At 41.0% G+C, this 17,181-nt stretch overlaps 1 protein-coding gene across 1 annotated transcript; it reads right to left on the minus strand.

Annotated features, from left to right (window-relative positions):
- Nucleotides 1–12,219: 12,219 nt before the first annotated feature.
- LOC121461615 (cell surface glycoprotein CD200 receptor 5-like) lies at nt 12,220–17,144 on the minus strand. The gene is made up of 5 exons (XM_041672709.1): nt 17,096–17,144; nt 16,047–16,364; nt 15,686–15,934; nt 12,974–13,094; nt 12,220–12,626 (listed from the first exon to the last, which is right to left on the minus strand). Exons 1-5 carry the CDS (start codon nt 17,142–17,144, stop codon nt 12,620–12,622), a joined length of 744 nt encoding a protein of 247 aa, XP_041528643.1. The 3' UTR covers nt 12,220–12,619.
- Between the last annotated feature and the right edge of the window lie 37 nt (nt 17,145–17,181).

Consider the following 17,181-nt stretch of genomic DNA (forward strand, 5'->3'; position numbering starts at 1 on the left):
TTAATTATATATTAGCTTTTTAAATGAACTGTATAAACATAATACCTTAAACAAGAATAAAATATACATACAGGAAATTTTTCATTAAATTTGTATCAATAAACCAAAGTCCATACCAATGTATTTATTTCTATATCATACCCTCCTTTTTTTTTTTGAGACAGGGTTTCTCTGTGGCTTTGGAACCTGTCCTGGAACTAGCTCTTGTAGACCAGGCTGGTCTCGAACTGACAGAGATCTGCCTGCCTCTGCCTCCCGAGTGCTGGGATTAAAGGAGTGCACCACCATCGCCCGGCTCCTCCCCTTTTTAAGAAAGAGATTGGCTGTGACTGTTAACCACTAACACTCAGTCCTCTTTTAATGAAAACAAACATTTATAAACAATCATTTTGGGAATTTTGGTGTTCTTTTCTTCCAACTGCTTCCTGTTGTTTGTTAGGCAAAGTATTTTTAGGGTTCATTGAGACTTTTCAGGTTCTGTTACATCAAACCACATTAGTCTGGAAGAAATCTGCAGATTCTCATCTTCTGTGGAAACAAAACAGATCCTCTTCAAAGGATCAAAATTTTAAATCAAATGCTTTTAAAATATATTGTTGGTTTAGCTTAGCAGCCTATACAATAAAATGTCTCTCTGTAGTTAGCTCATTCTTAGTCAAAAAATTAAAAGAACCCACAATAAAATACATAATCCAGACTCACCATGCATTTTCATTTTTATGTGGCTTATTTGTTTTATATTATTTTATTGCCTCTTTAAAGACTTTTTTTGTTGTTTAAAAATATTTATTTCTTTTTTCTTCTCTCTTTCAAGACTACATATATTCTGCCCTGCCGTAGGAAAAAACAGTTTATCTATTAACCAATGGTAATAAAACATACTCATAGCACACAGAGGGTGATCCCACATCAATTGAAGACAGAACAAATTGTGGGTCAGAGGTTATGTGGCTGGGTTTGTGTCCCAAACCAAGTCTCCATTGCTAGGAGTCTTAAAAAGGATCATTTTCATAGATTCTTGGGAGTTTCCATCGTACTAGGTTTCCTGCTCATCCCAGAGCTACCCCTGATTCCAGTTCTCTTCTCTAGTACTCTGTCCCTTTATCTGTTCTGGGATAATGTTTTTGTACACTGTAAAGATTTGTCACTCATTTATCCCATGCTTTTTCAGACCTAGGCCAGCTGGCCTTGGTGAGATCCCAATAGAACATCCCCATTGTCTTAGTGTGTGGGTGCACCCCTCGTGGTCCTGAGTTCCTTGCTCGTGCTCCGTCTCCTTCTGCTCCTGATTTGGACCTTGAGATTTCTGTCCGGTGCTCCCATGTGGGTCTCTGTCTCTGTCTCCTTTCATCGCCTGATGAAGGTTAATATTCATGAGGATGCCTATGTGTTCGTCTTTGGATTCACCTTCTTATTTAGCTTCTCTAGGAACATAAATTATAAGCTCAATGTCCTTTATTTGTGGCTAGAAACCAAACATGAGTGAGTACATCCCATGTTCCTCTTTTTGGGTCTGGCTTACCTCACTCAGGATAGTGTTTTCTATTTCCATCCATTTGTATGCAAAATTCAAGAAGTCCTTGTTTTTTACTGCTGAGTAATACTCTAATATGTATATATTCCATACTTTCTTCATCCATTCTTCCGTTGAAGGGCACCTAGGTTGTTTCCAGGTTCTGGCTATTACAAACAATGCTGCCATGAACATAGTTGAGCATATACTTTTGTTGTATGATAGGCCAGCTGGCCTAGGTCTGAAAAAGCATGGGATAAATCCGGACTAGCTGAACATAGCGGACAATGAGGAATACTGAGAATTCAAGAACAATTGCAGTGGGTTTTTGATCCTACTGCACGTACTGGCTTTGTGGGAGCCTAGGCAGTTTGGATGCTCACCTTACGAGACCTGGATAGAGGTGGGCAGTCCTTGGGCTTCCCACAGGTCAGGGAACCCTGATTGCTCTTTGAGCAGATGAGGGAGGGGGACTTGATCGGGGGAGGGGGAGGGAAATGGGAAGCGGTTGTGGGGACGAGGCAGAAATCCTTAATAAATAAATAAATTTAAATAAAAAAAATAAAAAAAAAGATTTGTCACTCATATTGATTTAATAAAATGCTGATTGGCCAGAATCCAGGCAAGAAGTATATGTGGGGTAACCAGACTAAGAGAATTCACAGTAGAGGAAAGGCAGAGAGTCAGTCACCAGCCAGATGCAGAGGAAGCAAGAGGAAAATGCCTCACAGAAAAAAGGTATCAAGCCACATAGTTAAAAATAGTTAAGAATTAATGGTTAACTTAAGTTGTAAGATCTAGTTAATAATAAGCCTGAATTAACAGGCTAAATAGTTTATAATTAATAGAAGCCTTTATGTGATTCTTTGGGACTGAACAGCTGAGGAACTGGGGTGGGGAATGGGACAGACACTTCTGTCTACAAATGGCACCCAAACTTTTAGCAAGAATTTCCACATAAAGCCTGAGAAAACTTTAAAGAAAAAAAAAAGGATTCTAGAAGGAAGAGGCCAGAGTCAAGCACAGCTTCTTGGTTGTAACATTGTCTAGGGTGGACTCTGTTTGCTAGAGGCAAGAAGAAGCATGGTTCCACTAACTCTGAAGACTCAGCCTTATTGGCAAAATCTTACAGCTCTTTTGAGAGGCTCTGCCACCAAACAGATAGTGTTTATGTGCATCTGGAAGCAGGCGTCTTGGTGGTAGCATGGACCTTGAAACTCCACAAAGTTGTGCCAATAAACATGGCTCTCATCAGTACTTCTGACATGACGCTAGATTCTCAAAGAACTAAGGAATCGGGTGGAGCCAACCACCAAAGTCAAAACTGTAATCCTAGTCACATTGTTTAGTAGATTAAATGATCATGTGGTCTTTTTTGTTTTTAGCTTTAAAAGACATTGTTTCTCTGTGTAACAACTCTGACTGTCCTGGAACTCACATTAAAGACTTGGCTGACCTGAAGTCAAAAGATCTGCCTCATAATTGCTAGGATTAAAGGTATGTAACACCACCACCAGACTTTTCAGCACTTTTATAATGAAAGTTTGATGGAATTTGTCAAAATCCTTATCTGCATCTAATGAGATGTAGTTTTTATATTTTAAGTTTGTTTATATGTTTACATTTACTGATTTTCATATATTGACAAATCCCTGGGATGAAGTCTACTTGATCTTGTTGGATGATCTTTTTGATGTAATCGTGGACTTGGTTTGTTAGTATTTATTTGAGCCTTTTTGCATCTATGATCATAAGATAAATTTGTCTGTAATTCTCTTTCTTCATTTGGGTCTTTATTTGGTGTGGGCTCATTGGTAACTGTGACCTCATAACATTATTGGGCAAGGTTTCTCTTTTTTCTATTTTGTGGAATAATTAGATGAGTATTGGAGTTAATGCTTGTTTGAAAGTCTGATAGAATTCTGCACTAAAACCATCTGGTCCAGGGTAGTTTTTATTTGTTGTTTCCTTTTTGTTTGGGAGACTTTTAATGATTACATCCATTTAATTAATGATTAAGGTCTGTTTAAATTGTTTATCTGGTCTTAATTTAGCTTTGGTAAGTGGTACTTATTAACAAAATTATTTCTTTTAGGTTTCCAATTTGACAGAGTAAAGGTTTTGTAAAGTATATCCTTATGATTCTCAGATTATCTTGGTGTCTGTTGTTATATACTCCTTTTTATTTCTGATTTTGTTTATTTGAACATTTTTATGCTTTTTAGTTAATTTGGATAAAGGTTTATCAGTCTTAGTGATTTTTTTCTTAAAGAATCAACATTTCTTTCATTCATTCATTGCATTGTTTCCTTGGTTCTATTTTATTGACTTTGACTTTCAGTTGGATTGCTTCCTACCATCTACTCCACTCTACTTAACTTGCTTCCTTTTGTTCTAGAGCTTTCAGTTATACTGTGAGGTTGCCAGTGTGAGATCTCCCTAGATTTTTTTTAGGTAGGTACTTATTGCTATGAACTTTCCTTTTAGGACCACACTCATTGTGAAACATGTGTTTGGTTATGTTGTGTATTCCTCTTCATTCAATTTTAAAAAGTCTTAAATTTCTTTCTATATTTTTGTCTTTATCCATTTTTCAATCAGTAGAGAGTTTATCAGTTTCCATGAGTTAGTAAGCTGTCTGTTGCTTCTGTTATTGCTGTATCCATCTTTAGTTTGTAGTGATCTAGCAGGATGCAGGGATTTATTTCAGTTTTTCTGTATCCATTGAGATTTGCTCTGTGTCGGAGTATGTGGTCAGTTTTGGACAAAGTTCCACAAAGTGCTGAGAAGAAGATATATTCTTTATATTTTGGTGAAATGTTCTATAAATATCTATTAGACCCATTTAGTTTATAATATCTGTTAGCTCCAGTATTTCTTTTTAGTTTTTGTCTGATGATCTGTCAATTGGTCAAAGAGGGGTACTAAAGTCTCCCACTATAAATATGTGAGGTTCACTATGTGACTTATGTCATAATAATGTTTCTTTTCAAATTTGGTGCCCTTATGTTTGGGGCATAGATATTAAGAACTAAAATATGTTTTAACTTGATATTCCCTTTGATGTGTATATAGTGTCCTTCCCCATCCCTTTGGATTAATTTTGGTTTGAAGTTTATAGTGTTAGAGATTAAAATGTTTATCACAACTTGTTTTGAGGAGAAAAAGCAAACCAGAAAGTGCAAGGTGTAACTCCCGGTCTCAGGCCTCCATATTTGGAAGCCCCACCCCTGTACCCGCCAAACCTTGACCCCTCCCCGGAGGAGTGTCAAGGCAGCCTGCCAAAATCTTGACCACTCACCCAGTCAATTTAAACTGCTCCCCCAGAAAGTCCCTCATGATTTCTATTCTCTCCCCTCCTGGTGGTCATGTTCGTGGCTTTCCTGGTTTACCTTGGGACCACCAGAGAGCACAGGAATCCCATTAAATCTGGACCTCCTCTAATTTGTCTTGTTGTGATTTGTCTTGATTGAGATTTTGCATTGGCAGAGAGCTCACGTTAGGAATAAATTCCTAACATCTGGAGGTCCCACCAAGATAGGGAAGTCTTTCTGCATGGCCTATGGCCACGTGTCGAAAGCGCACTAGTTCACAATCTGATCTTTCCATGCCACACTAAAACCTGCTCCGTGACTACAGCAGCTGTGTCTTGGTGAGTCCTTTTTCTTGTCTATGCTATAGGGTTTGGGGGGACCCATTTGTATTTGCTTTTGTCAATTATCAGACTCTTGTGGAAGCTGCAGGCCCATGCCAAGAGTCTGATCTCAGCAGCTAGGCTGCGCCTAGCTGAGGTGGATTTTCTTTGCTCTAGGGACATCTATCATTCAATTTCCATGACCCTGTTTAGCCCTTAGAGCTAATTTGGCAGATGCACTGTAATAGACTTAGGCCACACAGTCAGGCATAGACTTTAACATGGTCACTTGCTGTTTAAAGCCAGATCCACTGTGGCCCAGGGATGTCTCTTACAAAATCTTTATAAATTGGGGCTGTTTGATACGGTATGACCTGAATAGTTAATTTCCCTAAGTACTAAGATTTGGCCTCAATACTATCTTGACAATGGGGCACGTTGGCCATCAGAAGGAAGCCTTGAGCTTTCCGTCCTCTGGGACCTAGAAAATTTTTATTGCCTTAGGGACAAATGGGCAGAGCTTACATATATCCATGATTTTTAGGGTCTGTGCTCTCACCCTTCCCTCAGTAGCCAGTGTCTCACAGCACCAGTCTTGGACACTAGGGCCACAACACCTCCAAATTCCCAATCATCTGGAAATTGGGACCCTGACAATTCCAGCTGGACCATGCAGCCAGAGGCACTGCCCCTCCACTACTCCCTCAAACACACACTACCCAACCCCCTTCTGTGAAGCAACATTCTCCACATTTTCTCCTTCCCTGTCTACCCCCTCTCTCACCAGTCCGGAAGTTCAAGGTCAACTTCCCTCTTACCCACATTCCTCCCTCCTTCTCCTCCTGCCTCTATCTCATCTTCCCACCCTTGGAACCCCTGTGTACACTTGGCTAGCCCCTTCAATCCTCCCCAATCTCCTCCCATACCAGATCCCACCATAGCTCCACCCTTCTCTGCCCTCTCTGGGAAGTGGAGGGAGTCGATGGCATTATGAAAGTTCATGTTCCCTTTCTCTTCCAGATCTTACTCAGATTGAAAAGTGGCTAGGTTCCTTTTCTACTAATCCTTCTGCATCTAATAAAGAGTTTAATTACAGAGGAGAGGCATTTTGGTTTGTTGCCTCCTTCAGGGTATGGAAATGGTCTTGGAAAAAAAGTAGTTAATTTTAAAAATCCAGCCATTTTTTTAAAATTGGTTACAAGAGACCATGGTCCAGTACACCAGTCTAGATCCAGCCTCCCCATCAGGAGCCACAGTCTTGGTTACCCATTTTATTTCTCAGTCAGCACCAGACATTAGAAAAAGTTTTAAAAGGCTGAGGAGGGTCCCCATACCCCTAAACGGGAATTGATGAAAATGGTCCTTAAAGTTTTTAATGCCCAAGAAGAAACAGCTGAGTCTTCTCAACAGACAAGCTACAACAAGCAGTTAGTCTGCAAGCTCAGACCTTAGCAGCTGCCCTAAGGCCACAGGAAGGGGGACAAGGGAAGCCAACCACAAGGCTCTACCCTGGTGGAACTCAACCTAAGTCAGCCTCACAGGCAAGCTATTTCAAGTGTGGCCTAAATGGCCATGTGACACAATATTGCACTAAGCCTCCTACAAGGCTATGCCCTATCTGCCAGCAACCTGAACACTGGAAATCACAATGCCCCAGTATGGGCTTGTTTTCTATGCCATGCCATGAAGGTCTGTCCTCACCAACACTGATAAGTGAAACTGTGCCAGCCTTCAAACTTCTCATCCTTGCAGAGTGTTGATGCTGCCCAGACTTGGTATATCCCATAACCCTGTCCAAGCCTAAGGTAAAGCTGCAGGTAGCAGGTAAATCCATTACTTTTCTTTTGGACATGGGAGATACATTTTCTGTTCTAATATTTCACTCGGGCCTTATCCTCTCCTCACCATTTTCAGTTATCAGGCTAGACAGGACCCGTTCTTCCCCACTTAAAACTTTCCACTGCCCTACATTCTTGCAAGACAATTTTTCTCTTATTCTTTCTCAGTGATACCTGCTTTCCCAGCACCTTTACTGGGTCAAGATATTCTTAGATAACTCTGAGGTCTCTCAAACTTCAATGGACAGGACCTGACACAACACCTGCTTTCTCACCTTCCCTGGCCTGGCATCTACAGGATGACAGTACACAGGGTGCCTTTCCAGCTACACCTCTTGCTGAGCATGGACCCACCAACACCCAGCTCTCCTTTTCCCCACCTTGCCCCATGCCCGCAGGAAGTAGCCAAAATTGAGTCAATGCCCCCTTTTCCAAAGAAAGCCTAAATGTTAGTCAAGGTATTGCCTCAGCTTCCTCTCATCCCTTATATGGACAGTCTGGAATGTAAGTCCCAGTCTTGGGATTCCATATTTGGAGGTCCTTCCCTTGTGCTTGCTAAACCTTGACCCCTCCCCGGAGGAGTGTCAAGTCTGTCTGCCAAGCCTTGGCCCCTCCCAGGAGGAGTGTCAAGGTGGCCCACCAAAACCTTGACAACTCCCCCAGTCTATTTAAACTGCTCCCCTAGAAAGTCCCTTTGTAGTCTTTTCTCTTTCCCCTGTGATTGTGTTTGCAGCTTCCCAGTTTCCTTCAGGGCCACCTGAGAGCACGGGAATTCTATTAAACCTGGATCTCTTTTAATTTGGCTTTTGTGGTTTGGCTTGATTAGGATTTTTGTGTCGATAGAGAGCTCGCTTTAGGAAAAAAAAATCCTAACATTGAAAAAATTCCTAACAGAAGGGAGCTAAATTCTACATTCAAAGAGATAAACAGATTAAGAAATGGAATAAAGGGTGTGATGATTTCAGGACAGCATCCCACCCACCTAAGTTTTCAACTTGTGAAAAGGAACTAAAGAAAAGCTTACAGTTGGGTGTGGTGGGATACAACTGGAAGGCCTAAAGAATGCCACTGAGGCCTGGAATGTGTCAGGGGTGTAACTGAGGGGCAGCCTATTAGAGAGGCCATTGTGTGAAACTGTGAGGTTGAAGCCTAGGTTGCCTTGGAGAACTCAAGAAGTCAAAGATGCCAGAGTCATGGGATGCCTGTCAAGGAAAGCTGCTAACAGAGAGTGGAACCAGCCCAAGAGAAAGAAGTGTGTGTCTGTCAACAAAGTTGAACAGACTTGGAGATCTGAAGATTGTGACAGCAGACATGGAGATGCAGAGTTTGAAGCTGCTTTGCTGATTTCCAGTTTGCTCTGGTACAGTATTTCCTTGCTATGCTCCCTTCCCTATGTTTTGGAAGAGTAATGTTTATATCCTATAATGTGCCATTCTACATTGGAAGTATGTGATCTTCTTTTTAATTTTTATTTTTACCGATGAATACAGTTAAAAGATTGCATGAACCTCAAAAAATGTTTTGAACATTGGACTTTAAAACATTGTTGAGACTGTACTTTTTTCAAAAACTAGGTATCTTTTGAATTTAGACTAATGAATTTTGCACTATGGTATTGTTATGGGAGCCATGAAGTGGAATTTGAACGTAATTGTCCACTAGAATTCCAAAGAGCCTGGCAGTATTAAGAGCTGTAGCACTGTTGAGGTAGGTATGGTCTTGTTGGAGGAAGTGTGTGACTATGGGGGCAGGCTTTGGGGTCCCTCTTACATGAGCTTTTTTCAGTGTCAGTCTACTTCCTGTTGTCTACAAGATGTAGGACTCTCAGCTACTGCTCCTGCACCACATCTGCCTGTATCCACCATGCCCACAATGATGAAAATGAACTGAAACTCTGAAACTGTAAGCAAACCTCCAAAATTAAATATTTGATTTTATAAGATTGGTCATGGTCATGGTATCTCTTCATAGCAACAGGAACACTAAGAGTATTACATTTAAAGGAAGAATAAAAATGATCCAGAATATGAACATGAGTAGAACACAACCAATTTTAATCATACTAAACTGCCAAACTGACCAATTATTTATTTCAATTATAATTAATCTCAGCTATGTGCAAATTAAAAATCCAAATAGCAGTACTGTGAAGAACATGGTTTATTCTCTATTACACTAAGATAGGTCTAGGGCTGGTGGGGCAAATCTACGGACATCAGGCCAAGTCCTTCCATTGTTCTGGGTTTTTTTTTTTTCTTAAATTAGTAGCTTTCATCCTCAGCATTATCCATGGATGAAGTTACTCTGGGATCTGCAGGTATCACTCCAGTACTGCAGTTTCACAGATACACTAGAAAGCAGAAGAAAACCCTTCCCTTTCACTAAAGGGCTGTTCTGAAAATGTCACACTTATCATTTGCCAGAACTCATGGTCAGGAGCAGATGCAAGGGAAACTGAAAGAGGCTACTAGCTGTGTCTGTCCTTACATAATTGGAGTGATGTTATTGAGCAATGTGTGAGTTACTTTAGGCCACAAATGTGCTACCTGATAAGCAAACACAGGAACTCTATGGCAATGACTGTTCATTTGTCTAGGGTTAGCAGGGATCATCATGTCTGATGATTTTGATTGAGTTTGCTCAAGGCTTTGAAAAAAAGCTCACTCTTGGATACTTGAGCTGACTCAACAGAAACAGGAAAGGCTTGACTGACATGGACCAGCTGTGTTCTCTTCTCATCCTCCAGCAGGTAGGTCATCCATATTCCCACAGAATGAAAAGGAGAAACACTCAGGACCTTTTGAGATCCAAACTCAAAACTGAAAAACTGTCATTTATGTATCTTTTATTGATCAGAGAAAACTACTTGGAGTGAATAAAGACTGTCCATAAACTCTTTATGGAAAGAACTTTGAGATCTACTAGAAACAAGACAAGAGAGGTGGGATGAAGATTCAGTCGTGAAGAGAAGTGTCTTCCACAAGTAGAACAGGGAAGAGAGACAATGATCCAAGCTGCTTGTAATCTCTGCCCTTGTATGTCCTAGTCTGTTGCAGAATTACAGTACTAGATCTCTTAACTCTTTATGTCCTGACTTAAACATGAAGAAGTTGTACTGAAAACATAGATAAAAAGAACTCATCCCTTAAATGTGTTTAAGTGACAATTATGAATTTATTTACTGCTCAACTCATACTGATCTCTACTATCAAAATAGGCACTAATTTTGATACTGGCACTGTTCCTTTTTTGTTAGTAGTTTTTACTTTTATGCTTTTGTTCTTTGCACTTTTGTGGGCCAACCACCCAGCTCCCCAAGAAATCGCATGGAGTCTTATTACTTACAAATGTTGGGCCTTTGTTTGGCTTGTTTCTAGCCCACTTTTCTTAACCGAATCCTGTCTACCTTTTGTCTCTGGGCATTTACCTTCCTATATCCCTTCTTTACTTCTGATTGCATTGCTTGTTGTGTATCTGGGTAGCTGGTCCTTGATGTCCTCCTCCCTTTATTTTCTCACTCCTTTGGTTGAATCCTTTTTCCCAAATTTCTCCTCCTATTTATCCCCTCTGTCTTCCAGCCCTGCCTATCCTTTCCCTACCCAGATATTGACCATTCAGCTCTTTTGTAGACCAATCAGGTTATTCAGGCAGCACCATTACAGGACTGATCCAATTCAAAATAAAATAATGCAACACATTTTTGCATCATTAAACAAATATTCCAGAGCATAAATAAATGTTAACACATCTTAACAAATATTCCACAACACAATAAAAATTCATGCCATTTATTGTGTGCAGAGATTTGCAAAGTGTTCACCAGTCCACACACTTTTTCTTCAGATAGACTAGCATACTATGTCTAGGCTTGCTATAAGTTAGGTGGTCATAGGACTGAACAGGTGGGCTTACTACTCCTGGACTGACTCATAAATTATCCCAAATACAATCCTCTCTTCTCCCTAGTCACAAATGAATATAAACTACTCTGAGAACAGATTTTTAGAATAAAACATTAGCTTAGAGCAACACCTCTATGCTCCCAACTTTTGCCTGGCAATCTTGTCTGCTTCCAATTTCCAGGAGGATCTATATATGTTTTTCTTTGGGTTCACCTTATTACTTAGGTTCTCTAGGATCGCGAACTATAGGCTCAATGTCCTTTGTTTATGTCTAGAATCCACTAATGAGTGAGTACATCCCATATTCATATTTTTGGGTCTGGGTTATCTCACTCAGGATAGTGTTTTCTACTTCCATCCATTTCCATGCAAAATTCAAGATGTCATTGTTTTTTACCGCTGAGTAGTATTCTAATGTGTAGATGTGCCACACTTTCTTTATCCATTCTTCCATTGAGGGGCATCTAGGTTGTTCCTAGGGTCTTGCTATTACAAATAATGCTGCTATGAACATAGTTGAACACTCCCAAGGTCCAGCTGAAGAGCCGAAGGAAGGAGAATATGAGCAAAAAAGTCAGGACCATGAAGGGTTGATCCACCCACTGAGACAATGTGCCTGAACTAATGGGAACTCACCAAAGCCAGCTGGACTGGGACTGAATGAGCATGGGATCAAACTGGACCCTCTGAATGTGACTGACAATTGGGGCAGACTGAGAAGCAAATGATAATGGCACTGTGACTTTTCTCTACTCTATGCACTGGCTTTTTGAGATCCTAGTCTATTTGGATACATACCTTGCTAAACCTGGATGGAGCTGGGAGGGCCTTTGGCTTCTTTGCCCTCTCTTAGGACTGGAGAGGCACAGGGGAGGGGGGGGAAGTGGGAGAAGGGGAGGAAGTGGAAATTGTGATTCCTATTATTTATAAAGAAATAAAAAAATTATCAGAGAAAAAAGAAAACACTGTTCGGCATATTAGCTTAGGCTTCTTATTAACTAACACTTGTATCTTAAATTAACCCATTTCTTTTATGCTGTATGTTGCCACAAGGCTGTGGCTTACTGGGTAAATTCTGGCATCTGTCTTCTTTGGCAGCTACATGGCATTTCTCTGACTCTGCCTTTTTTATCCCAGCATTAAGTTTAGTTTTCCTGCCTAGCTCTATTCTGCCCTTCCAGAGGCCCAAAACAGTTTCTTTATTCACCAATGGTTATGATGCATATTGACAGCATACAGACGGGAATCCTACATCATATGTACTCAATGATTAATTTAAAATACAACTGTCCAGCTACTTGGTAGCAAGCAAGTAAGGAAAGAAGTCCGGCTAGTGGCTGACTTGAAGATGTTGCTTGTCATGGTATCTGACAGTGTTAACATTTATGATCATGTAAAATGTACTAGGAACAGGAAGTTGATGGAAGTTATTCCTGGAAGTGTGGGTGAATAATACTAATCAGCACTGTTGATCACCATTTGATAAGCCTTCTTCTTCTTTGACCTGAAACGTGGGGAAGAGAGAGTAGATAGCCATTCATACATGTACAGTGGTGAGATCCAAGCTTTTGCCCGTATATTCATACTGCATGACTGAAGGCAGCCTTATAACTTCTAACAACCATGAAGGCATCAGGATCAGGTTAGATGGATGTCAACGAGAAAGGTGATGGCAAATGGCTGTTTTCTTGTGCTGTGTCATCAGACTAATGGGCTTCAGAAATCTAGATTTTCATTTTCTAGAAATAAACAACAATAAACATTATGTAATACAATACATACAGGAATGAACAGAAACCCATGGGTGTCAAGAAACTTGTAAATAAATTTATAGAGTTCCTGCAACTTAATTTCTACCATATTTCCTGATAGAGAAGGCCAGGCTAAGCCCCTCCTCAGAACTTCAGCAAGTCAGAACTTTGCTAGCACTGTGGGTATCTGTGCCTGTGCTCCTTTATTTAAAGAAAGCCTGGTGCTGTAGAAGAGCTGAAGGAACAACCAAGATGGGGTCATATAACATACTTTCCCAGTCCACTGTGAGCTCAATCTTTTCTAGGAGTCTAACTTTGCAGTTTTCTGTTCCTACCTGAAATAATTGCTCTTCTGGGAGAAAACCAATCCTAGGATGAGCAGAATAATCCCCAGAAGGGAAAGTTTCACATAGAGAATGGTCAGCAGGGAACACAGCGTGATGGTGACACCTGTAACTACAGGCAAGGGCAAAGGACAAGTCAGTTCAATAATGGTTCTCATCAAGGAATTGAGACAAACAGCTGTAAAATCACTTACAGTATTCCTAAATTTAGGGAAGGTCAAAATCAGAAAATCTTATCAATTAAACTTCAAATACTACTCATATACTACTATTTCAGGATGAAATTTGGTAACCTAGTCCAGCTTTTGTGATTGATAGACATTAACAAATATTTTACAGTGAATAGGTGCAAAGTAGTATGTTAAAACTTCCCAGTTATATAAGGAAAGAGCTCCCATGTAACTTTATTTTATTTTAGGAAAATGTAATTGCATCATTTCTATCCATTCCTATTCCTTCCTCCAACCTCCCAACGCTCCCTCTTAAATTCCTAACTTCTACTTTCTTAACTGTTTTTGTTGCTTATTTTTACATAATATGTAAATGGCATCTGCTTAGTTTATGTTCCTTGAATGTACATAATTTCAGAACTGGCCACTTGATATAGATTAACCAATTAGGGGACCATTTCTGAGGGAAGACTACTTCTCCCCCTATGTAGCACCCCTTGTTATGTATAATTTTTAGTCTAGGGGTGTCTTAATTAAGGTCTTCATTTCCTTGAAGAGAAAATCTGACCATGGCAACTCTTATAAAGCCAACATTTAATTAGAGTGGCTTGTTTATGGTTTGAGAGGTCTGGTCCATTTGGATCACGACAGGGAGCACGGAAGCATGCAGGTAGATGTGGTGCTGGGGCTGAGAGTCCTACATCTTGCAAGCAACAGTAAGTCAAATGCCTCACTGAGTGGTTCCTGAGCATAGGAAACCTCAAAGTCCACCCCCACAGTGACACACTTCCTCCAAGAAGACCATACTCACTCCAGCATAGCCACACCTCATTATAGTGCTGCTCCCTATGAGATAATGGGAGCCAATTACATTCAAACAAACACAAGGAGTGAGGATCCATGAGATTTACCGCTGCCTTGTGTGTATATCTACTAATGGTTGACTTGTTGAGGTTTCATGGGTGAAGACTTCCTGTCATTTCCAAGAGATACAAACTTTTTTAAAAATGTTTTTATTTATTGATTGATGGTTTCATTTTACATACCTGTCACAATTGCCCTTCCCTCCTCTCCTCCCATTCCCTACTCCCCAGCTCCTCTCTACCTCACCCCAAACCACTCTTTCTCTGTTCCTATTCAGAAAGGGGCAGGCTTCCCATGGGTATCATCAAAGCATCACATATCAAGTAGTCATGAGACTAAACACCTCCCCTTTTGTTTAAGTTGGGCAAGGCAATCCAGTGAGAGGAATAGGTTCCTGCCAGCCAGCCAAAGTGATAGGGACAGTCATGTTCCCAGTGTTCTGAGCCCAGCTACACAACAGTCACATATTAGATCAGTCCCAACAGCCTCCCTGGTTGTTGGTTCAGACTCTGTGAGGTTCTATAAGCCACGATACATGTTTCTGTGGGATTTCTTTGATGTCCTTGGTCCCTCTTGCTTCTACACTCCTTCCTCCCTCTCTTCAAAAGCATTCCTGACACCCAGCCTATTGTTTAGCTGTGGATCTCTATATCTGTCCCCATCAGTTACTGGATGAAGGCTCTCTGATAACAGCTGGAGTAGTCACCAATTTGATCATAGGACATGGTCAGTTCAGGCTATGTATCCACTACTGCTAGGCGTCTTAGCTAGGATCATCCTTGTCAATTCATGGGGTTTTCTCTTGCATCAGATTTCTGCCTGATCCCCAAAAGCCTCCCTTTCCAGTGTTTTTGTTCAGTACTCTCAACTTCTACCTATTCTCCAAACCAATCATTTAAGTTCCCATGCCCACCCAACCCCAGTCTACCCATGACATCTCTTTTTTCTCCCCTTCCCAGGGCCATCAATGTGTCTCACCTTGGGTCCTAGGTTACCTAGCCTCTCTGGATCTGTGCATTGCAGCATGGTTATCCTTTATTTTACAGTTAATATTCACTTATGAAGGGGAATAGGGACAGGTCTCTAGGTACAGGAGCAGCAAAAGAGAAGTGAGAGGATGGGGGGAAGAGACAAAGACAGGGAGAGGAGCAGAGAGAGAGCCAGAGATAGATAGAGAGAGAGAGAGGGGGGGGGGAAGAAAAATAAATGGAGAAAGAGGGGAAGTAGATGAAGTAATATGCATCCTAAAGTCTGTGAACATTCATTCTACCAAATTACTGATCCTGATACACAGCTTATGAAAACATCCTGACTTTATAGCTAGTTGATAAGAACTGCAGGTGATAAGTGAAAACTTGTGACTTCTGTCTGAAGTGGATCTGCTGTCCTAGTTAGCATTAACTATCTACTTGACCTAGCCTAGATCTTCCCAAGAGGCCAGGGCACTATGGGTAGCCCCACTCCCTGGGCAGGTGAGATAGTTGCACAGGTCTGAGGAGCTGGTAAGCAGCTCCGTGGTTCCTGCTTGAGTTGTCTTGGCTTTTCTCTCCTCCTCTAAGTGGCTTGGCTACAGTATTTGTCACAAACAGAATGAAATTAGAACACTTCTCTTTCATGAAAGAACAAGTTAAATATCAATTATTTATTCTTTAAAAGGGGGAACAATTACCTTGATTGAGTTCTATGGACAGAGTCTGGTTGCCAATCGGATGGGAGACAAAGCAGAACACAGCAGACACATTGTTCTGCTCCCAGTGGTATGTGCTCCTGACAGTCACAGTGCCATTGCTGTGTGATTCCTGCTTAGTGACGTGATTCCCATCTGGACTCCAAAAGATCTGCGCAGCCGGCTTGCCTGCAGTTGCCTCACAAACTGCTGTTCTGTTTTCCCCTGGAAACAGGGATACTGCTGGAGGCACTGTGGAGATGGAAGCGAAAATGATTCAGTCTTGTCCCAAATTACAAAGGAGTCTGTTTCTATCTAAAGTCTGGTGACCTGAAATAGCACGATATGTGACCCTGTCACTTACCTAGCACATAGAGGTCATGTCTCCTTAGGAAATTCCCCTGCAGTGTTGCTATATCACATGAATAAAGCCCGTCATGACTGAGGGCCACTGCATTGATCTGAAGGTCAGGACTCTGGTCAGGTGTGGATGCCCAGATGATTCTCCTGTCTGTACAGTTGGTTTCATCGATCTCCTTTATTTCTGCTCTGTATAATATTCTGCAGGGAGGCTGGCCTCTGGAGGCTATGACCCACATTATTAATACTGCTTTAGTCTTTGGAATAGCAGGGCAGCACAGCAGAGCCTTTGCACCCATCTGTACAAACAGTGTAGTGTTAACTGGACACACACACAAAGAACAGGAAAAGGAAACCTGTGTTAAGTCTGTCCACAACAGCATATATGTTCACAAGAGCATTGCTTGACTTATAAATGTATTGTAGAAACATTCAGTTTATTTCACAATTCTTGTTTCTGTATGTTCAATCTATTAAAATTAAATACATTATTCACTTTCTAAAGAAAACTCCAGTCCTGTGTGCTACATGCATCTCTCACCATAAAACCTCCCACTGACTGGATACTGACGTAGATTCCATGATGGATACAAGTTTGCTGAGAGGTGATTACTCAACACATTATCTGTTATAGCCACCTGTGACAAAAGAGTCAGTGATGTCACCACTTTAACAGGAGCAGAAGTCGCTGTGAATGAGCCTTGACTCTGATAAGCATTGTATTAACCATCTCAACTACACCATTTCAGTGGCACTTGCCTCTTTGGGGTCCTCAGGTCCTCACAAGTCACATCAAATAAAGGTCATCTAATTAGATGACCTAGAGTTCTGTAACACAGACTTAGGAGGATGTTAATCCCATAGCCTTTCTTACTCTAAGACAGCAAAGGTGCAAAGGCCATCGTTCAGGGTCCCTCCTGACATAACTCTCACATCACCAGATTCTTCCACTCATCCTAAGTCTCTCCAGAAGCCAAAGCGGTAGTCACTGTTTCTCAGCAAGGTGAACTCTCCATTCCCCCAGTGCTGGCCAAAGATAAAGAAGAACGGTACCTTCTGTCTCAGGTAATGAATCAATCTGTGATGTTTGATTCCCATTCATATAATTTGACTCTAGAAAATATTTAAATACAAATATT

The sequence above is a fragment of the Microtus oregoni genome, unplaced genomic scaffold (assembly GCF_018167655.1).
Source record: "Microtus oregoni isolate MIOR12 unplaced genomic scaffold, Mior012 000023F_ref0000262, whole genome shotgun sequence".
NCBI classification, from domain to species: domain Eukaryota; kingdom Metazoa; phylum Chordata; class Mammalia; order Rodentia; family Cricetidae; genus Microtus; species Microtus oregoni.